At 40.8% G+C, this 22,602-nt stretch overlaps 3 protein-coding genes and 1 non-coding gene across 5 annotated transcripts in view; 3 read left to right on the forward strand and 1 right to left on the reverse strand.

Annotated features, from left to right (window-relative positions):
• nkrf (NFKB repressing factor) lies at positions 1-6,941 on the forward strand. Its single transcript, XM_085373335.1, has 3 exons — positions 1-335; positions 1,638-1,762; positions 3,999-6,941. The coding sequence occupies exons 2-3, from the start codon at positions 1,672-1,674 to the stop codon at positions 6,293-6,295; spliced, it is 2,388 nt and encodes a 795-aa protein (XP_085229461.1). The 5' UTR covers positions 1-335; positions 1,638-1,671; the 3' UTR covers positions 6,296-6,941.
• Positions 6,942-7,091: 150 nt separating this feature from the next.
• On the reverse strand, positions 7,092-10,628 carry ube2a (ubiquitin-conjugating enzyme E2A (RAD6 homolog)). The gene is made up of 6 exons (XM_085373346.1): positions 10,440-10,628; positions 8,956-9,036; positions 8,829-8,854; positions 8,376-8,465; positions 8,190-8,278; positions 7,092-8,086 (listed from the first exon to the last, which is right to left on the reverse strand). Exons 1-6 carry the CDS (start codon positions 10,481-10,483, stop codon positions 7,958-7,960), a joined length of 459 nt encoding a protein of 152 aa, XP_085229472.1. The 5' UTR covers positions 10,484-10,628; the 3' UTR covers positions 7,092-7,957.
• A 666-nt stretch (positions 10,629-11,294) lies between these two features.
• On the forward strand, positions 11,295-11,366 carry trnae-uuc (transfer RNA glutamic acid (anticodon UUC)). The gene has a single exon. It is a non-coding gene; the product is annotated as a tRNA-Glu (tRNA).
• A 452-nt stretch (positions 11,367-11,818) lies between these two features.
• The window catches only part of elf1 (E74-like ETS transcription factor 1), a 39,820-nt gene continuing 29,036 nt past the window's right edge, over positions 11,819-22,602 (forward strand). For both annotated transcript variants that reach the window (XM_085363393.1, XM_085363400.1), the window contains exon 1: positions 11,819-12,288. The gene's annotated coding sequence lies outside the window, so the exon portion shown is untranslated. The remainder of the gene's footprint in view (positions 12,289-22,602) is intronic.

Genomic DNA, 22,602 nt, shown 5'->3' on the forward strand with positions numbered 1-22,602 from the left:
AATGGATGCTTCCTGCTAGCTGAATGGGTAGCTGTAGCTGCAAGCTGGTTTTTTGTAACATTTTCAACTACAGTTTTTCAGGAAAGAGTTAGTAAGAGAACAGACCTACCAGACGGTTTCTTCTTTGGTCTGTTTTGATCCTTTAACTGTTATCAAAGAGTGTGATCAAGTTTTTGATGCGGGGCTGGGTTAGCTGGAAGCTACAGAATCAGTTAGCGGGCTAATGCTAGCACGATAATAATAATTTCCGGTTGATCGTAAGAATAAATGCGCTGTTTCCAGTTCAGTTAAAAGACAAGTGTACATGTAGATGGGATCAAAGGCTACACCTTAAGGTAAGAGCACTACACTGATATCTAACGAGAAACTTAAATGTTGATAAATGTGTTTAGCTTGTCCAACGTGTTTGCTTGTGAGGGATGGACCCTGCATAGGATGGAAGCTGTCGGTGTACTGCGTCACTATGTCGAGGCGATTGTGATGGCATGAAATCCAGCTGTTTTCTCACACTTTAACATCCATAATAGGCTTAAAATATAAATTTCGGTATTTTAACATTTTGCCCATTCACGGATTTTGTATTTTAGACTCTACGTGTTGCTGGGAGACCGTTTTCTCTGCTAACCGCATGGAGTGTGAATGAACGCGTTACCTCCAGCTATTTGTGTCTGTGGAGCTACAGAAAGCATGTGATAGGGCGCGAGGAGAGAAGCTGTGGTACTGTGAGAGAAAGTCAGGAGTGACAGAGAAGTGTGTGAGAATGGTGCAGGACATGTATGAGGACAGTGAGACAGGGATCTTCTCTAAACCCCTTCATGGTTACAGTGATGGTGGGCAGGTTAACAGATGAGGCCAGGCTGGATAAGGTGTTCACAGATGACATTGTTATCTTTAGGGACCGAGTGGAGGAAAGTTTGGGGATGTGGAGGTATGGACTGATGAGAAGTGAAAGTCAGCAGAAGCATCACGTGTGTAAATGAGAAGAAGACAGTGAAGATACAAGGAGTAGAGGTTGTGAAAGCAAACAAGCTTTAATACTTAGGCCAACCACCCACATGGACAGTGCACAAGAGAGGTGAAGAAAAGAGTGCAGACAGACTGGAGAGGGTAGAGATGAGTGGCAGAAGGATAGTAAGAAGAGTGAAAGGCAAGGTTTACAAGATGGTAGTGAGAGCTGCTGTGATGTATGGTTCAGGACGCTGGAACTGGCAGGAAGACAGGATTCGGAGCTGGAGGTGGAAGTGCTGAAAATGCTAAGATTTTCACTAGGAGGGACCAGGATGCGCACGATTACAAATGAGTATATCAGAGGACAGCTTGGGCTGAGCGATTTGGAGGCAGCGTTAGAGAGGCAAGTCTGGGATGGCTTGAAAATGAGCAGAGGTGGGATAGTGGATATATTGGATACAGGATGTTAAATATGGGGCTGCCAGGCAGGAGGATAAGAGAAAGGAGGAGGACATGTAGAAGGTTGTTGTGACGGAGGAGGATGGCAGGTATAGTGTGAGATGAAGGTAGATGATCCACTGTGGTGACCCCTTAATGCAGCAAGAAAAAGATGACCTCTGGTTCTTTATGCTGAAACTGTAACACGTACATTTGCCTAATCTGTCTGAAATCCTTGGCCCCATTAACAGGTATGGCCTGGATTTGACTTGGACGGTGCTGGTTATGGCAGAAGGGACGGACACTGGCGAGATGCCCTCCTTTGAGCCAAGTCCCAGTTCTGAAGCAAAAAAGAGACATATTTCTTCTGATGGCAGTGAGTGTTTATCTGGGTTGCTGTCATTTTCTGTTTCTGTTTTAACATGCCAAAGTTACTCCGGGACATCAGCGGAACTTAAATTCATAGTTTTCCCCAGGATGTGATCATCAGATACAGCAAGTTTTCTGTGTTTGATAGCAACATGATCTTAAAAACAGGAACAAAGACAGTGTCAAGTTTTGTTCATCAACAAGACCAAACCAAGCTGCTATAATGCACAGTCAAAACGTTTGATGAGAAAGTAAAATAAATGTAATATTGCTACTAATTTAAGATTTATTCTGTATCTTCCCATCATCCAACTCTAGCAAAATGGCCTCACTATGGACATGACAGTCTGTCAGTGCAAGCCTACTCAGTCCTTTATAATAGGGCTCTCATAGCTGTGCACTGGCCCCATGCAGATCCTAAGTTTTCACAGTTTATATTTACCGGGGGAAACTGGTCTGTGCGCCATTCTTGTTTAGGCTATTATTGGGCCCTTTAGATCGCCGCATAGGAGACAAAAGAGCTGAAGTAAAATTTGTAGGTTGCACACACATAATCCTTCACTCTGCATAGCCCAATACCCACTCAGGTGGACACAAATGTGGCATTGTGAATCCCACATAGGTCATCAGGATATGTTTCCAAGCACCACTCAGCACTGACAATAGTTAATAATATATATATAATAATTAGTTTAGATATTTTCTTTATTTTCTTCATCTCATATGTCATTGTACTGAATTTGAGCAAACCTTAAGCTTGATGCAGACTACTTTTAACAATTATCCACCTCACATCATAACTGACTGAGGTGCCTCTTCATATTAATATTATTTCATTATTAATGCTATTATCTTTTTTTATATAACAGCAATAGTATATTACAATATTTTATTTATATTTTACTTTGCATCCACCAAGGGCTGCAGGTGATCTGCAGTTTCACCCTTTCCCAAGCTGGAGACATTTTCCTTTTCACATGCTTTCCTTGGCTGAACAATGACACAACCTTAATATACCTTATGCATCTCTCTATTTTATATAATATGTGTTTGTGTGAATTATGTATTTTCTTTCATTCTAGTCATTCTGGGCATGGTCTTCATCCCAACTATGTTTCATTGTTAACTCATGCACTGCCATTGACCTCTATAGCCGTCAATTGCAGTGAATGAGTCAATGGGTTTAACTCATTCACTGCCAATGGCTGGCAGTGAATGAGTTAATACCAGTTTACAGGTTGTTATCTTTGCTATTATTAGTTTGAATACATTACAGTTAAGCTCTAATTTAATTTAGCCTTTTGTTTATTTTCCACTGCACTACAGTGGCAGCCTCAGTGGTTCAGCTAGCACTGACTTTTACAGACTTCTTACAACTAACAATAATGAATTGAATAATAAGATCACTCTAATTTCATAGTGTTCCTGTATCCAATCATCGACATTGAAGTGCGCACACATCCAAAATTCAGGACAGTAGGACCTGCTGTTATTAATTGTGTTTAATAGTAATAATAAGAAAATGTACACACAGTTGCACAGCTGCTAGCACTACTGTTTAGATAAATGCAAAGTTCAGCAGTTGAACACACAGCTTATGTGCTGACAGAAAAGATTAAATATACGTCTCCATATACCAGGGAATAGCAGAGGAAGCCTGAGTCAGAGGTGTGTTTTAACGCTTCAGGTTTCAGCAACATTGCAGCTCTCTATTTTGAAAGTATAAAGACAGTTCTGTGTTGCTGTTGTTGTTGTTTACAGACCAGGGATGCAATAGGTGTATGTCGATATCCTGCAATGACACTATCTGTAAATAAGGTGCTAGTGGGTTTTTTTTTCCTTTAATTTTTATCATTTAGTTTTGAAGATGCAGACAGACATGTAGTCAGATCACACAGCACTATTCAGCATACATCTGACATGCACATGTAAAAATCCATTATGAAAAATGTTGGCATTTGTTTTAAAAGGCCAAATCATTTGGTGAAATCATTAGCTAAATGTAGAGTGTCAAAACTACAGTTAGTCTGAAAAGCTAATATGGCTCAGCTCCTCACACCATTAACATGTTGTGCACTACCTCTTCATATGTTTATGAACCTGACGATAAATGCCACTGTAATAAAAATAAGTTAGCTCTCTGTTTTATAAAAGATGTCTTTATTACTTTTTTGTAAACATCTGTGATTATATGGGTCCCTTTTGTTTTTCCTTAATTGCTTACTTGTGTCATTTTATTGCAGGAGAGGAGCCCATGAGAAAAATGCCTTTGACAAAATTTGGTTCCAGACCTCGATTTGAGCCTGTGCACTTCGTAAGCGGCGGGAGCAGTGGAGGAACCTACACTGATGAGAAGGAGAACGATAAGGAGCGCAGGAGGAGCGAGCTGTACAGTCCGAGGGACTCTGAACACTTTTCGTACAATAGCAGCAGCAGAGCACAGGGATCCTCCTCAATGAGGCCCGCTTTTGACAGAGTGCCAGCATACACATCTGACTCCTGGGGTTCCCACAGGGACAGAGAAAGAGACAGAGACATTTCTTCAGGTAGTGGGTTGGGTTATGGAAGTCGTGGGTCGTCGTCAAACTTCTTGGCAAAAACACAGCAGGAGTACACAGCAAAATATGAAGCCCAAAACTTTCGGAGTTCAGACTCTTACTCTCAGCCGCCCAGGTACAATGGGTACGGGGGAGGGGGGCGATCAGGAGGCTGGGATTCGGGACGTCAGGGTTTGGGCTACAGCCATCAAGACAGGCCGTCATCGAGCAGGCTGTTCAGCAGAGTCTACAATAGCCCGGGGAGGAGCAGTCCTAATGTTTCTCAGTCGGGCTCTTCATTGCAGCCTCTTCCAATATCTCAGCCAACATTAGATGAGAAGCAAAGGCTGATTGCCAATGTAGCATCTGCACTGGCTGTTGCTTTTAGGGACCCTATGTACATGACTGGAAGTGACTCACCAAACTATAATTTCATGTTGAGCCGTAGCATCCAGGCCTGCAAAACCAACCCTGAGTATATTTATGTGAGCCTGAAGGATATTCCTCAGGCTGATCTACCAAAGAACAAGAAAGTACCGACAGACGGCTACGCCTGTGAACTGAGATGCCAGGGTGTGTATCTCGCTACTGGATACTCCGGAAGTAAAAACGGGGCAAGAGACAGAGCCTCTGAGCAGGCTGTAAAACTTTTCCTGAAACCAGTCGAGGTTCGTGTCGTGCAGCGTAAATTCAGACACACTGTAGTTAATGACATGGTTGTGTGCCAGCTACACAGCCCAACACCAGCATTTTTGCCTGCACTCCGCAACCCGGAAGATAAGCCGACACCTAGCTCCAAGGGCCAGTACGAGCCTGACAAGCATAAGCACTGGACAGAGTTTGTGGTGTTGGACAATGCTCACGACGCTATCTGCATACTGAACAACTCTGCAGCTTTTAATCGCATGAAGATAGACTATAAATTTGATCTGCTGCCCAACAGCAGTAAATGGCTGTGCAGCGTTTTCCTGCAGGGCGAGCTGGTGGCACAGGCGATGGGCACCAAAAAGAGCTCTAAGCACGCAGCAGCGCAGGAGGCGGTCAGAAAACTTCGCCTGAACCAAGCGCAACAGCAGCAGCAGCAGATGCAGCATCAGATGCAGCATCAGATGCAGCAGCAGATGCAGCAGCAGGTGCAGCAGCAACGTCAACCGCAGTCTCAGTACTCCAGAGGAAATATTCAGTCAGATTTTGGTGGACGATTCGGGCAACAAGGTGGCAAAAAGAAGCTGAGCGAGCTGGTTATCCTGGAAAACTCTGACAATGCAATCTGCATTATTAATGATACCGCTCAGTTTAATAAAGTGACTGCTGACTACAAGTTTACAGTTCTGCCCGATCATCGCTGGAAGTGTGAAGTTTACTTAGAAGGACAGTATGTCGCAGCAGGAATTGGGCCAAAGAAAATAGTGAAGCACATTGCAGCGATGGAGGCTTTAGTCACACTGAGACAGACGCAGGCTGTGGTCAAATCCAACTTAAGAAAGGAGGGTCACAGTGACGCCATATCACGTTCTCAGATCATGGGTCGCTCAGGCGAAGAGGCCACGAGGCAGGAGATAAAGGAAGACAACATTGGAAACCAGCTGCTCCGGAAGATGGGCTGGAAAGGAGGCGGTCTGGGCCGCGACGGGGATGGAATTGCAGAGCCAATCAGAGTGAAGGAACAGTTCTCGAGAGAGGGTTTGGGTATGGACACGGATAAAACCGCAAATCAGCTCAGCAAGCGCGACATCGAGGACATCATTCGGAGCTACGCCAGTTCAGACCGCCAGGACGATCTCCGCTTCTCCACTGACCTCACCAATGACGAACGCAAACAGATCCACCAGATATCCCAGAAATACGGGCTGCGAAGCAAGTCGTACGGACAGGGATGGCAACGCTTCCTCGTCGTCAGCCGCAAAGTACACAAAGACCAGCTCATTGGTCAACTTCTACAGGAAGGACAGGTGGGCCGATATGAGCTTGTGAAACCTCAGACCTCACACGAATTTGCATGATAGGAAAAATCGTATATATTTTTTTTTTTAAAGGACGCATTCATCGTCTTGGACTTGAAGGCAAACTGCACTCAAGCGTACCTGCTGTGTTTGTACTATGTTACAAATTTCCAGCACATGTTAATAAATGAGAATCTTTCAGGTATCTCTGGTGGTTTCAGCATTCCTTTGCCATGAACTGTATTTTAGCTCTAACAGGGGCTGTAGGATGGATTTTGTCTTTTTGTCTCTCCTGCTTTTCCACATGAGCTTGTGGTCAGTGCATTGTGCTATCATCTCCTAATGACGCTCCTGTTAATGCAATTCTTTCCAGTTTAAAAAAAACACATTTAGGCTTTTGTCACCTTTTGTTTTGTTCTGTGACTATTTAAGAAACCTGGCAGAATATGCAGCTTTTCTCACTGCTTGTTTGTGAACATTGGTAGACAGTTAACTCATCAAAGACAAGGATTATAACGGCATTAACATCAAACTGTAGCTAGGTGCTCATACCAGTCCCACTGTAGTAATAAGGCATCTATTCAGCAATACCTGCAATGTTGTTTGCTATTTCAGAACATGGAGATCATTTTACAAGTACAAGAGCTGCATCCATGAGCAGAAAATCTTCACATTGTAAGCTGTGATCTTTGTTAATGTCAGATGTGTTGGTTTATGTGAGTACAGTCAACGTGTCTGCTTGTTTTCACAGCTGTAATGACTGAATAAATTAAAACTGAGAATCATCAAAGAGGCTGAAATTAATTCAAATATTTTGTTCATCTGGGTTAAGAAACAAGTAGCAAACAAATGGTGTATATTTATTTTTATTTACAAGAAAATGTACAGTTTGTTACATGGGTTACCGGTGCAAAGGTTTATAATCTGAAAATGGACACCATCCTGTTTAAAACAGTGTAATCAGCTTTTCATGGCAGCTGATTTCCAAGATTGTAAAATAGCATAGAAATGTTTACACAGCTTTAAAAAGTCAGCATTATGAAACCAAGTTAAGTGCTTGGACAGGGTACGAAATATCCTTTCTCTGTATTGAAGAGGGACATTTGTGTTTAGATTATTTTCCTTTTAAATCAAAGGCATGGCTTTACAAGAAAAGCTGAGAGAGAAAATGACCCCCAAAAGGCATCTGCTGAGTTGTTAGAGGGATAGATGTCTATGCCAGGTTAATTTTCAATCCCTCTTAAAGGCTTTTGACAGGCAGAGACAAAACCAAGAAGAGTGAGCCCCAAAACACCCAAGAACAGCTTTGCTTTTTGTAAATATGAACTGCCAGTATCTACACAGCAAACCACACAGCAAGCACATCTAAGTATCTGTCGCCCTATCATCCGACCACATTACTTCATGTATGAATAAATGGGTAGAAAAGTGACGGCTGAGAGAAGAGAGAAACAAAACGTTGGGGCATGTAGCAAGTAACCCGGATATAACAAGGTACATTAACTTTTACCAAACATACGCTATTGCCCAACAACAGCATTCAGCAGGAGTGAATGCCACAACACAACGGCATACAAACTTTGCAACAGTTAGGGGGACAAATATACCAAAGGATTTTATTAAGATGTGTCATTTCATTTTGGTGAGATCGGTCAATTTTCTTGATCAGTGTTTTCTTGTTTCTGGGCTGGACACTGTTCATACTCCCAACGACAACGGGGGTCAACAGTCACGCCAACTCTGTTCAACAATAGCAGAAACCCTTTTCTCGTACTCCCGTTTGTTTTCCTGGTAGAGCTGGGCTGCTTGGCTGTTGGCAGGACTGTTTGGGTTTGGCTCATCCAGTAAAGACTTTAAATACACAACAGAGAATGCCTGTGGGTTAGGTTTCTAATAACATTTTATGGCGTAAGAGTCAGAGCTGCGTACTCATTACTGTAAGGCGGCAGGATACCTGTATTGAAGTTAAGATTGAAGACACATCATAGGTTGGACTCCAACGATTCTGAAGAATATCTAAGCATATGCTGCCGTCTGCATACACTGCAAAAGAGCATTGAAGACCACACAATGTTAAAACTTTAGGGCGTGATTATTTTAACATCAATAAATATCTCAAACTCAGTATGTTGGTAGATACCATTTGGATGAAACATTTTGGAGACAAATCTCACTGTCGGAGGTTTATTTGGATATTCCTCTGTGAATTCAATGGTAAGTTTGAAGGTTCCTGAGAGAGAGAAGGAACGGCACAACGTGAATTAAATTACAGAATTGTTTGGATATAGAGTACCATGTATATTGATGGTGATTGACAGTGTCTTCTCTGCCGTTATTAATGTTTTTCAAATATTAAAAAGTTTAAGATTAATAAATACATTAATCAATGCATAACGATAAGCAGTTGTTGCTTTCTGGCCAAAAACAAAAAAAAATTCTTCCACTAAAATATACTCAAAACTGTACCAATCGATATGATCCAACTACGAAAGCTCTATGCTTAACAGTCATCATGGTTTATTGCTGAGTTAATGTCAGGTCAGCGTTGGGAAGATGCATTATGTGGATGCAAAGGGCTTTATGGACATCTTACCATCTTCAAAAGGTGTTCCCTCAGGTCTACAAAAGAGGAAACAGTAAAGGGGATAAATCACCTGCAAAAACGCACTTTTCAAAACAGCCACAAAAAGTCTGATATAGCTTTTATTAGAGCAACTTACCCAAAAATGACAGCATTCCATACCATGATATTGTTTTCTGATGGGGCTCCACTAACTCCAGCTGGAGGGTCCTCTTGCAGCCTGACAGATAAAATGGACACACAGTTATATCACAGGTAAAGAAAATGACTGAAACAGTCAGTTGTCAAAGTCTTTACTATTATTACCTCTTAGGCTGGTCATTAGGGCAGGCGAGTTAAGTATTTAAAACTGAAAATGAACCTCCTAATGTATTAATCCTAAAAGGACTCTGACACTACATGATTTTATCTGTTCTGATTTTATCTGTTTTGATTTTATATACTGTTTTGTTTGTTTGTTAATTAGTTAGTTAGTTTATTTGCTTGTTTTAATCAATTTTAAATCATGCTTTTTATTTGTTCTTGTTTCTAATGTCTCTGTAAAGCACTTTGAATCACCTTGTTGTTGAATTGTGCTATACAAATAAACTTGCCTTGCCAAACTTGCCTTACATATTTACCAATAACATACACTTAGTGCTTGGCAATTATATATATATATATATTATTCCACTATTTTCCGTTTCATTGTGTTTCTTCTTTTGTGTAGCTTTACCTTAATGAGATATTTTACAGAGCTACTCGGCTTTATTTAAGCCATGTTTTTATGATGATGTTTAATGTTTCTGCCTGCAGTAAGACAGAAACTTAAAACTTTTCAGAGTAATGTTTTGAGGCAAAAGACAAAAAGAGAGTCCTTTTAAAAACACATCTGACGGGCCATTACAACCACTACCTGTCTGATTTAACCAGTTCAAGTTCATCCTATTAGTCACGCTCTTGAAGTATGCTGAAATACTATAAATATCGTGTTACAGTGGCCCAGAAGAGATTAGATTTTGGACCTTGTGACCACCAGTACTGTGTGGTTGGAACATACTGTGCAGGTTTTTAGTGGCTGCATAGCAGATGGTTTCTGATCTTCGGGTTCAGGTAGCCCTCTGTCAAGGCCCACGGATAGAAGGTCTCCCAGATCAGTGTGTATATGAACAGTTTATCTAAACGTTTCACCTGGATTTGAAGGGCCACCTGGCTACTCGCTTTGACTACAACCTTAATTACAAGTTAGAAGCACATCCAACTGAAATCATATTGAAATATTGCTGTTTACAGTTTAGGCTAAATGTTCGGTGATCGTCTCAGTTAGTACTACGACACCTAAAATAAGCCGGGACTCTTAAGTTGCACTACCTGAACGTTACTACTCCCGGATGCCTTGCTAACACCGGTGTCAGCGCCCCGGCGTAATTATCTTTACAGATCAGTAGCTTACCAGTCAAACATTCGTTAGTACTACCCGAATCTTCACCCACTTATGATCATCTCGTGTTTTTAAGACCCTGAATTTTATTGTTGTTGTTTAATAGCGGTGTTGTAGTTTTGATTGCCGTTTGGGCTAACGCTAACAAGCTAGCGGCAGGAGGCTAACCTTAGCTACTTCTCTGTTGTTTTCCTTTCGCTTACCGTTTAAAATCTCTCATTAAACGTCGTCTTGCTGGAGTTGACATCTTGATTAAATGGAAACCCAAATCGTTAACAAATACCTAAGCGGGTCAAACGTGATGAAATGCGTGTTCTTTTTTTAATCGGTATATTATTTTAACTCTTAGCTGGCTAGGCTAAACGATTTGCGGCTAGTTTGTCAAATATTTGGCTGCCCCTCGCCAGTATAACGACTGTACCAAATACCCAAAAGGGAGACCTCACGCCGCTTGCGTTGAAATTAGTAAACTGTACAATCACATAAAGCCAAATTAAAAAGTGGATACAGAATAAAACTTTTGGATGTTCCTGTACTTGTACGAATATATTGAAGCTCGTTTTTACTATCGTTAGAGCGTTTTTATGTAGGTTGGTGGAACCCGTCTCTACACTTGAACTATCCCAACAAAAATTACGTCATATGTTTGCACCCACATTAGTTGATTAGGACGCGCTAACGCCTCATAAATGGGCCTATCTTCTGTTTGTCGTCCTGTTCAGTACTGACTTTATTAATTTACTGATCTATTCGATGCATACCCAGTTAGCTCTGTTACTTTAGGTGTAACCCGTGCCTAAGACATTGAGATTTAATGTACAATACTTTCCAAACACCACTAGATGGTGCCTAGTTCCCAAGTGTTGTATATAATACGCTACAGCAACCCAAAACAGGATAGCTTTAAACATATGTAAATGATAAATAAACATAAACGTGTAATGTATAACGCGAAACCATAAAAGATTGTAAGGTCAGATAATAATAGCTAACAATCATGATTTAACCAATCTGGAAACCAGTGAAAAAGTAATGTTGCCTCCTGGCAGACATGACTTTCCCATATGGTCTAGCGGTTAGGATTCCTGGTTTTCACCCAGGCGGCCCGGGTTCGACTCCCGGTATGGGAACTGCTGTTTTTGTCTCAAATTCTAGTATTTAGGCTTTTAATGATGATTTGACATTGGCAGTAATACAAGCAATACATAAAACCATTCAGTAATTTTTTTCCTTATTTGATACGTCTGGCACAGCATGCGGTCAATATTTCCAGGGAATCGACCCCGCCCGTCAGGGAGTTTTCGTCAGTTGCTCTCATCTCACAAGGGCTTGGACTTTCCCGGAAGATGCCTGTTCCCACTTTATATCTCCATGACGCCTGTCGTAATATTAACAGAGTACAGGGGAACAAAATCTGCTCAAACTAAACCCCAAGTTTCGCGTGTAACACCGTCATTTTCTCTTTTCTCAACTTAATTTTTAAGTACATTGTGTCTGAAGCTGTGGGTTGTCTGTAAAAATCGCACCTGCGACTTCGTAACGGTATAAGTAAAATTAATTCACTTTTAACGTGTAAATAACTTGAAAAAATCCAACTTTGCTGCGCATGACACACGCAAATGACAATTTTTCATGACGTGTATAAAAATTATGAACCATTTTTTGCCGTTTTTTTAAACTAAGAAACTTTTTTAAAAACGCCTTTTAGCTCTTAAACCGCTTCCGTCTGCTTCGGACTCGCGTACTACTACCACGCTTTGGGAAAACTTTGGTGCCGGGCCAGCTATTTCCCAGGAAAATGTGACTGATAGGAATTCCCCACGCATCAGCCCCCGCCGGAGAAAACCTCGACCTTGTGTCAGCAAGCACACGAAAGCAGCGGGAGGGTAAGCTGACCGGTGACTGTGTGATGATGTAGCTGTAGCACCGTAAAGTCTCCAACTCGCTCCAGGGATGTTTTTCTAACGTCGCCGCTTCTTAAAAAATAAGAGAACAGCTTCTTACTGGCTATACAAAGCCGGGGAATATAATGTACTGATAACTTCTGCTGGGGTAAGTACATCTGGGATTTAAAAGGCATGTTTTACAGTAATTGCTTGTTTTTTTTTTGTGACTAACAGCGTGGGTGCTAACGTTGAGATCGCCTTAATGTACATTTTTCTTTTTATGGATACAGGAAATAATGTGTTTTGTCACCACATGTAAGCATTTATATACTAAATGCACTCTAAAGAAACACGACTGAACCGATATGATGTACTAGAAGCTGCCACACGACCTGCAGGGCTTTGCTCTGCCTTGCTTTACTACTCCATAGATTTCTGTGACTCCCCTTTGTGTCAGTCAGCTGGCATGTGACTACATGGTGTGATGGTGTGTGTCTGTATGAGTGTGTGAAAAATAGTTCAGATCAGCTATAACAGAAGAGTACCAGGGCACTTTTTCTGTCTCCACTTTTGTTTTACTAGATGAGAGCTTTCATTTTGTCCTCCATTATGAAAAATATAGCCTTGACCCCAGGTCAGCTGCACTAACTATAGGCCTAGAAAGTGTGGAAATTGAGAGTCTGTGCATAACTAGCCAGTTAGAGCAATATTCAAATTGGCATATCTTCTATCTCTGACTGCAATTAAGTGAGATTACAGATGAAATGACTGCTCATTTGAATAATTTTCTAAGCATGAATGTCATTTTTCATGTCTGCAGTCATGGTGAGCTGGTTGTCTTTTTTTGGCCTTTCTGTTACATTAGATCAGAGCTGTTTAAATGTGTATTTTCAACTTCAGCTACGTAATTATGTACAATTTTCATAATTTCCTGAAATGTTCTTGAATAAAATACAAATATATGCTATGAGAAAGTATGTTGTACTGAAACACCCTGAGGTTTCCTCACAGGGGTCTCTCTGTCTCTGCAGGATCAATGAATGTTTACTGATTTACACAAATATAGATCCGGCATGCTTGACAGAAGTGTTGATCAGCCCTATTCTGTAGTGAGTCTAAATGTTTGCCAGATGTTTACATTTTTGCTCTGAGATGCTTGTATCATGGGAACGACAAACACCGTCTGATTGGCCGGCCCTTCGGAGCAGGAGGCCGTGACGCAGAGGGAAGAGGTGGGGGGATTTAAGAGCTTTTAGTCTGACGGCCCCACTAGAGACGGGAACAGCTGGACCCACCAGTCCTTCACCCACCCCTCTCCCCTTTAGACTTCCCATGGTGGGAACACTGGCAGAGAGGCTTGTGGATAATTGGAAACTTCAATCCACTGAAAGCAATTATCCAGAACAAGACTTTCCAAATATACTCCAGTGTGGAGTCTTGTTTGTTTCAAACATGTGCTCCTTGTTTTAGGAACATCTTGCTACGCTGCTGCCCACACTTTGCCCCTTTCCTCTCTGCTTTTCATTGCTTTAATGTTGCATAGGCTTCATCTGTGTGGACTTGAGCACTCTGTGGATAGAGTACTGTGTGGTTTAGGCTAAAGCAGTTCCTGTTAGCCTTCTTATCTTGTGACAGTCATGTCACCATCAGCAGCCTGAGCAGCTGAGGAGTCTGAAGATGACCGAGGACAACAATGGAGAGTCCTTGTGTTTCTTTAAGTGTTGAAGGGCTCCTCAGACATCAGATATGTCTCCTTGCCCAAGATGTACCCGCCTGGCTTAATGGGCTTCTGGATATTGATTTAACTACACAAAAAGAAGAACTGAGCTCTTATCCCATTTAGAAAGCAGCACTCCAGTTTCATAATAAGCTTTCAGAGCAGCCTTGCTGCAGAAAGGGAATATAGTAGCTTTTTTTGGTTGCAAGTTGGTGTATGTGGTAATCTTTGAAAACAAGTCAAACTTCTTGCAAATCTCAGAGATGTTTGAGTATCAAGAGCTAATATGAAGTTCTGTTATCTGGTGCTTTAGTGCCCACACATGCAATTTCAACCTCAATAACTGCGTAATGACTCACAATTTCACATGGCCACCAAATCTGCTCAATGATCCTTGCTTGTAGGTGTAAATTAATGCCTTAGAAATAACCACAAGATGGCAATGTTCATATGCTAAACAAACAATCATACGGGAAGGCTGAAACCTCAAATGACTTGCATAAATGCAGGAACTGACTTGTGAAAAGAGAAACAAAACTGTTGAACTTCCCCCTTTTTTCCACATGTAGAAAAATACCCACGTCTGTCTGTTTTCTGTTAAAGGCTTGCAGGGGAACTGCTGATTGCAAAGTTCCTTAATTGTATGCTACTGTTGAACCAGCCCAAGCCGTTGACACCTGAGTATCACCTTGTCAGACACGTTTGATTGCTAGGCAGCAGGAGCAGCAATGAACCACTGCCATTGGACATGACGTCAGAGAGAAAGGAGAGACAGGGGAAATTCCACCTGTAACCTCGTTCTGCTCTTATGCTGCTTGCCTCACAAGCATGTGACTCGGTCTAGTCATTAGACCTTGGTTTCTTCATGGATCTGCATATTTTTTTATGACGTAAAGCACTGATAATGACTAGAACTATATTTAGCATGTAAAGGAGGACAACTAGATTGTGTAATACAAGTATCTAGCTGTGATACTTGGAAGTTAGGATGGGTTAGTTTTGTGAATTCTGCCATTCTTTACTGTGAGGCAAGTTTCCTTCCTTGAATCATGAAGCATCATTGTAAAACCTATACCTATGCTTAGCTTATTTGTTAATTATGAAAATGCACATTGGGGCACTAACAAATCCTTTGTGTTTCAGCCAAAACAATACTGTGCACATGTGGTCAACATCAGTAGCAGACAGGTGAATGTAACCACATAGCTAAAGAGATAGATAGACTCACTTGTTACTTCATGATGTGCATCCGTTTAACTGTTTGTTAACACAAAATATCCAATCAGCCAGTCACATGGCAGAAACTCAGGTTTGTATTTACATGCATTTAGGCATGTAGACTAGGGCTGCCACGATTAGTCGAATAGTCACGATTACGTCGACTATCAAAATCGTCGACGACTGATTTAATAGTCGACGCGTCGTTTGAAGCTTTGTAAGATCACAAAAGACGCAGGAATAAGTAGCAGGATTTAAGAGTGTAATAACGGACTGAAACAGAAGATGGCAGCACTGCATGTACAAGGATGCCAGCTGCCGTTAAACCCCGAAGAAGAAGAAGCTGTGTCCCAGAATTCATAGCGCAGCCCAGCTCAGTTTCCAACAATGGCGGCAGCTAGTTAGTGTTAATATTACTCTTATTATTCTTTCTGGGTCATAAAATAAACGTTTAACATATTTTCAGGCGAGAATGTAGCTGTGTAAACCTCAAATATCTGCTCAGTTTATCAGGACACCACATATTTTCAAAAGCGCTCCGACGTTTTCGGAGACGTCTGTTACCCACTAGCTTAGCCGGGGCTAGGCTCACTAGAGCCGTGAGAACACCGGACTCCCGGCAAATCGTTTTCAAACCCACCGCCGTCTTTCGCTACTCAGGTTAAACATGATATATGAGTCACTTAGATAACTTAAAATTTTATTGTTTGGCTTTTTTTTAGTATTTTATTTGTTCCTGAGTAAATCGGTTTGGCTGAGATTAAAGTTATAGTTTTTACACAGCTGAATAAACTTCAAGCAGACAGCTGATCATCAGAAGTGTGAGATGCTCAGAATTTACTCCGGTGTCCTGTTATATTTTAGATAGCAAGGAGTTTATTAAACTTCACCGAGACAATCTGCAAGTTTCATTAAAATTTAATAAACTATCATCTTGTCTTTATTTTTAGTTAGCACAGACCTGAAACACTTAAAGCTGTAAGCTAATGATAGTTATATAAGAGCAGATGCTGCTGGTGCAATAAGCTGTACGTTTTACTCCAATGGATGATGATCTGATTAGTCAACTAATCGCAAAAATAATTGGTTACTAGTCGACTATCAAAATAATCGTTTGTGGCAGCCCTAATGTAGACATGGGCAAGATGATCTGCAGCTGAAGTTGAAACCGAGCATCAGAATGGGGAAGAAAAGTGATTTAGTGACTTTGAATGTGGCATGGTTGTTAGTGTTAGATGGGATAGGATGGTCTAGAAGTTCTCTAGGTGACAATGCTTTGTTCTTGTCAGAGGTCAGGGGAGAACGGTCAATTGGACTGATAGGAAGGCAACAGTAACTCAGAAAACGTCTTGTTATAACCATGTATTTGCAAAAAGCAAGCCCAAATTGGAAAATAGAAGATTGGAAAAATGTTGTCTGGACTGATCAATCTCAATTTCTGATGTAACATTGAGATGGTAGGGTTGCAATTTGGTGTAAACAACATGAATGCATCCTGCCTTGGGGGTACTGGTCAAATTGTATGGAGAATATTTTCTTGGCACACTCTGGGCTACTTAGTGAAAATTGAAGATCAGTTAAAGCCTGCCTGAATATTGTTGGTGAACGTGTCCGTCCCTCTATGACTACAGTGTACCCATTTTCTTATGCGACTAAAGGATAGCACACTGTGGCACAAAGCTCAGATTATCCCAAACTAGTTTCTTGAACATGACAATGAATTCAGTGTGCTCAAATGGCCTCTACAGTCACCAGATCACAATCTAATAGAGCACCTTATGATACAAGAGATTCACATCCTGGATTACAGTAACTGTGTGATGCTATCATGTCAACGTGGAACAAACTCTGAGAAATGTTTCCAGCACCTTGTTGGATATATGCCATGAAGAATTAAGGCAGCTCTGAAGGCAAAAGGTGATCGAACTCTAAACAGAGTACTAGCAAGTGCCAGGTCAAAATATTTCTACCGCAAGTTGGCAATAAATCTCCAAATTAGCTTTATTTTTATTTTCTATCTAAAGGGGAGGCTAAGTCTATGCTAATAATAACACAGTAACAACTCTAATGAACTGGGCTAAATGTGCCCCCATAAAGGTTGTTTGTTATCATTGGCTACGTGTCTTTTAAAAACGAGGCCTGTAAAGCATTTATACAGACTAGCTGAAATTATGGGAGGGGAGAGTTATTTGGGTTTATTGGCTTTACTCTGAGGAAAGCTTTGAATCTGGGTGCATCATAAAACTTATATGATTAATTTGTTTGTTATTAAAAAGCATACATTGAAAAATCACATATATTTGTGTATTGGTGTTAATGATTATTGCCTTTTAAAGGCACTATGGGGTTTGGTGCCATAAGACAAAACTACTTCCTCTGTTCATTTCTAGTCCAAACTAAAAGCCTATTTGCACTAACTTTATATTGATCGGGTAGCAAAATTGATCCTCTAATCTGAACCCTAGCAGGAAATTAAATAAGTATATTTCATTACTGTTCCTTTTAAGTAAAAAAATCAAGAGAATATAATGAATTTATATGCAGCTGGGAAAACTAAAACCCTTCAGATGCTAAGAAAATAACATAATTTAATATTTGGCCAGAGCACACAATCCAGTCTCAGTGTATGACTTTGTCTGCGGGGAAAACTGCTGTAGGTTGTTGGCTCTGGCAGCATGTTGACTTCATGAGATTAGTTAACCATATTACTTATATTTTTTATGGTGCCAACTGAGGTCCTTGTAGACCCACAGTGTAGCATGTTGTATCACTGATGTATGTGTAATTACATTAAGGAGTGGCTTAGTTTGTAATGTTCTAGCTTTGACCACACGAAGTAGTTCCTCACAAAAATAGAAACTGGCTTTGTCTGCAACTTTGGCATATAATGCTATTTCATCCTATCATTTTTCATGTCTCTTAGAGCTAACGAGGTACTGTAGTAGCAAGTGCTTCACAGACGCTTTTCATGAGTCAGCTTAGCCAGTGCGGTTTGGATTTAACTCTGCTCAGAGAGGCCAAATGATCTCCCCTCATTCAACTTTCATTAAATGTAACATACACAAGGAGAGGCACAGCTGACAGAACTTACAGGGTTCTCTGACGGTTCATTACATCCACTGAAACGCAATTGTCTGTCTTCGCCATCCGTGCATTTGGGGTTTGGTTTTGTTCTTCTGGGTTAATTTCAGAGTGACAGTGGCAGTTCTCAGCCTTGCTGAATTATTTAACTGCATGCAGCCTATTGGCATTATAATCAAGGCCCTGAGTGGTGGTGCAATATGTTCTAAAGCTCTCATAGTATTTTATTAATAAGCTTCAGATGATGAGCTAGGGCTCTGGGGTTAAAAACTACTTTGTATTTGCCTATATCGGGGCGAACATGTGCTTAACTTTGAATTAGCTGGTGTGACACAGGTGGACTTCTCAAAACCGTATTGTTTTTCATCATAACTTGCTTGTGTGAGAATCAGCCTATGTGGTTATAAATCCTTTCTGCAAATATCTAACTGCATGAAGCTGAAATAGCCCATGTAACCGAGGTGTGATGTGAGTGATCTCTGTATTTAATTTTTAATAAGCTGCAGTCTGTGTGTGTGGCTTGAGCAGCAGTGAACCTAATGCTACTACTCCATCCACTCCCTGTTTATAAAAACGTACATTATATTGTACAATAAAGTAAAATATTTATACCACCCCTTCCTTGTTTGCTAGCATACCCAGAAGATAAATCTAAAACTGTTGATAACTCAGCCTATCTCTTATACGTTGGGGCTGTGGGAGCATGTGAAGCAATTTTACAACACTCCCTGTATGCTAAAGTTAGCAGGAAACAAGCTTTTTGCTTCAGTTTACAGCTGTAGTTAGTGTCTTATGGACATTTCAAGTCTGTTACTGTATGCACTCCTCCTGGTTAGCCTAACTGAGCCCAATAGATGCGAAAATGTACCAAAAATGTGAAAAAAATAGACTCTGAGGCTTCAGTTTGCACCTGTCCATACACATATGATGTCATCCGGTTATCCCCGTACAACAGCTATTGTGTAACGCTAACAGCCTGATTGATGTCTTGCGCAATACATTCCACAGTTCCCACTGTGATCTAATGTTTCCATTTTGATAAGAGGTGGCGTCACATGCAGCCTGGCCTGATTCATGCTGTGGCAAGATGCTAATGACACCGTGGCTGGATAACAGACTGTATATTAAAGATGGACGTAGCCACTGTGACGTCTGCCACTGGTTAGTGAAGTCAGGTGATGGGGAAAGGGGTGGATCTCACAATGTTTATTCCTACAGAAGCAACTTGTGAATGACAAGGAATGATCACTTTAAAGCATACACTCTTTTGTTGTCTGTTTGACTGTAACTGGGGACACGATTTACAAACCAAACAACATGTTGTACTCAGAAAACCTTGAAATTAGTAACTGAGGTCATAAACTTAGCAGCAAAGCATTTACTGAGGTGACAGATGAAGTGAGCAGCAAGGTTGTTTTCCCATAGATGTTCACATAATCTTCAATTAGTCTTTTCACAACCAGAGGAGATGATCCTGGTTGGCACTAGAAAGAATCTAAGTTAGAGCTAATGTACTGCTAGATGATATGTCGGTTTTTAAACTTTTATATGCAACAACATGAGCAATGTTTACGACACTCAACTTTAACAAAATGAGGTTTAATCTTCTTAAGCACAGTCTCTGTTCATTCTGCGCCAACTCCCAGGAGGCTGGTTGTTTCCAGAGCTGTGGAAATCCAAAATATCAGCAAAAACTTCCCAATATTTTACAGGTAGTTTGTTCCCCCCACTGCCAATAAATAACCAATAACAATCCTGATGTAAAATTCAACCACTGAGAATTAGGTCAGAAGAAAGCCTAAGATGAGATCTTACATTTCAGTGACATAGTTTAATTGCCTGAAGTATATTTTCAGAAAAAACAAAAGTATATCTCTTCTTAAAGATCTTTTTGTTTAAAGCCCTTTTTAAAATTCTGAATAAATGATAATTACATTTCCCATGATAGTCAGCAAAATGTGGGTTACACTAGCTTTTTATTTAACACATTTTTCCACATTCGCAGAGTTTCATGTGGCTGGCTTATGCCCATTCGCAGTGAGAAAGCAGGCACGAGAGGGAGAGAGAAGTGTTTGAATTTATCATTTAGAAGACAGGCCCAGAAGGCTACACAGTATCTCTTTCACAAGTCATTTTCAGCTGCATATGGTTCATGTTACACATTAGCGTGAGTGTAGTTGGGTGAACTGAGTACCACATTGAACACTCTCCGATAGAGACCTGCAATCTTCCATCATTCTCTGCTTACAGTTTCTGATGAATCATTCACATATGATGGGCTGAGAAGTTCCACATTGCATTGTCTTTATAGCTGTATATGCACAGCTCTTTGTTAAGTCTTTATGCAGTCATGCTTCATCAGCATAGTGAGTCATCATAGATGCCGGCTCAGCTCAGGTCGGTCACTGTCCGAGAACGAGAACGTTTTCATAGCGCTGTGAGCCGTCAGCTTACTGAACCGGTTAGATTGCTGCAACAACAAAGTCTGACCTCAACCAGGTGGTGTGCTATAAATCCAAAATTACTGCAGTATTTGCATATCACCCTGGCTGCCTTCAATCTTTGACAATAATCCACACCTGAGAAATGTTTTCAAGTATTATCTTGTCCAGTAATTCACTGAACATCTCAGTGGGAGTTAATTAAAATGCCTTTCTGCCCTCTTGCTTACCTCATTCTGCATTTCCTGCAGGGTGCTCATCTGTTCTGTTAGCTACCATCTGACTGCCTCAGATTCGGTGTTAGAGGAGCCGCCAGTGTTAGACCTGCCTCCAAGCTACACAAATATTTCTGCATGCCCTCCAAATGCTCCTGTATCTCACATTGTCAAGGATCGTTTCAAAATGTTTGTCAGGGCCCACAGTTCTCCATCTTGACTCTCGGCTGAGTGATCAGAATTTTCTTGTAGCAATTTGTGGTGAAAGTTTGTGCGGTGCAAATTTGCAGAGCATAAAGTGTTTTCGCAAGTGTGGAAAAAAGGTGAGAAATGCGAGAATTAGACCTATTTCAGGGCTACATTTTAAGTATGTTGAGGATTGTGTCACAGTTCGATTCAAGCAGCTAACGGTGACGCTAGCTTTGGAGTTTAGACCAGCTATAAGATTAATATCATGCAATTAGTCATCTAGTTTTCTCCTTCGGGGTTGAAAGCAATTCAGTGACAGACTTTGGTGTTGTGCTCTGCCTTTAATGGGGACATACCGCAGAAAATGTGGGCTTTGAGGCCTGCTTCTATTGTGGTTGGCCTCTGTTAAGTAGAATGAGCACACGACAGTAATCACTGACCCTTTTTTTATTCTTGGGCTGCAAAAGGAAAGGTGTGTCCTTCCAGATAGTGTGCATGGTCACGTGGCTCTGCACTGATCACACATCAAGGCATTCTTTTCCCCCCTCTGCTCTAGTTAATACACAACCATTGTAGGAATAAAGCAAGAACACAGAGCTGTGTGTGAGACAGGCTTTTTGTGTTTTGACACTGTGGGTTGAATTTAATTTCATTCCACTGACACGTCTTCAAGCAACAGCAATTTAAACATCTTCGCTGTTATTGCTTTTCCCCAGAGTGTGGATGTGATTTGTTGTGCAAATTTGGGTGAGTTTGCATTCAGTATTACAAAAGATAATTGGAAGCTTGGCAAATTCTTTGGAGAGAATAAGTGAGACCTTTTTTTTTTTCTCCTTCCTGTACTCAAGGAAAATCCTGTAAACACTGTAGCAAATTATTCACACACCATCCTTCTCAGTTTAGTCTAGATTTAAGGCCACAAATATGTTCCTCCAAACACTTTAAGAGATAGATAGATAGCCAATCCAGTCCACAGCCCAGTCAGTAATCTAGTGTCTGTTTTGCCATACATTAAAGATGTAAAGTGAGTATATGACATCTATTGCACTTAGAAGTTGATTATATATTAGCAATACAGCAATAATAGCACATCCTTCTAGATTTTGTTCCATATTAACCTTACTTGCATTATGCAGTCTGTCTGCCACAGGATGCAAAAGGTTTACTGCATAAAGAAAATGCAATAGCTGCAGAATCTGACAAAAATATTAATTTTTTTGTCTGCCTTTGCTGTCTGTTTCTTTTGTTAAAGCACAGTACAACACGGAGCAGTGCGGTGATGCAGTGGCTAAAAATGTCACCTCACAGCTACCCAGATGTTTTCCACATAAAGATGACTCTAGTTCTGTGGTGTTTAGTCGATTTTCTGAGCATGAATCATCAACTAGTTTGAGACGTGAAGCATCATAGGAATCTTTTTAAGATGAACAATTTTTGCTGGTTTCAGATGCTCAGATGTAAAGATTGATGCTTTGTATTGTTGTGTATCATCATGAACTGAACATTTTAATTTTGGTTGGAAATTTATGACTAAAATGTATATATTTTTTTAATACTTGACGGATTTAAAGGATGTGCAGATTAAAAGGTTATTGGATTAAAGTATTTGGTCAATAAGG

Source organism: Diplotaxodon limnothrissa, linkage group LG2, assembly GCF_057381915.1.
Source record: "Diplotaxodon limnothrissa isolate DT_005_m linkage group LG2, D_limnothrissa_male_GT1.1, whole genome shotgun sequence".
In the NCBI taxonomy this organism is placed as follows: domain Eukaryota; kingdom Metazoa; phylum Chordata; class Actinopteri; order Cichliformes; family Cichlidae; genus Diplotaxodon; species Diplotaxodon limnothrissa.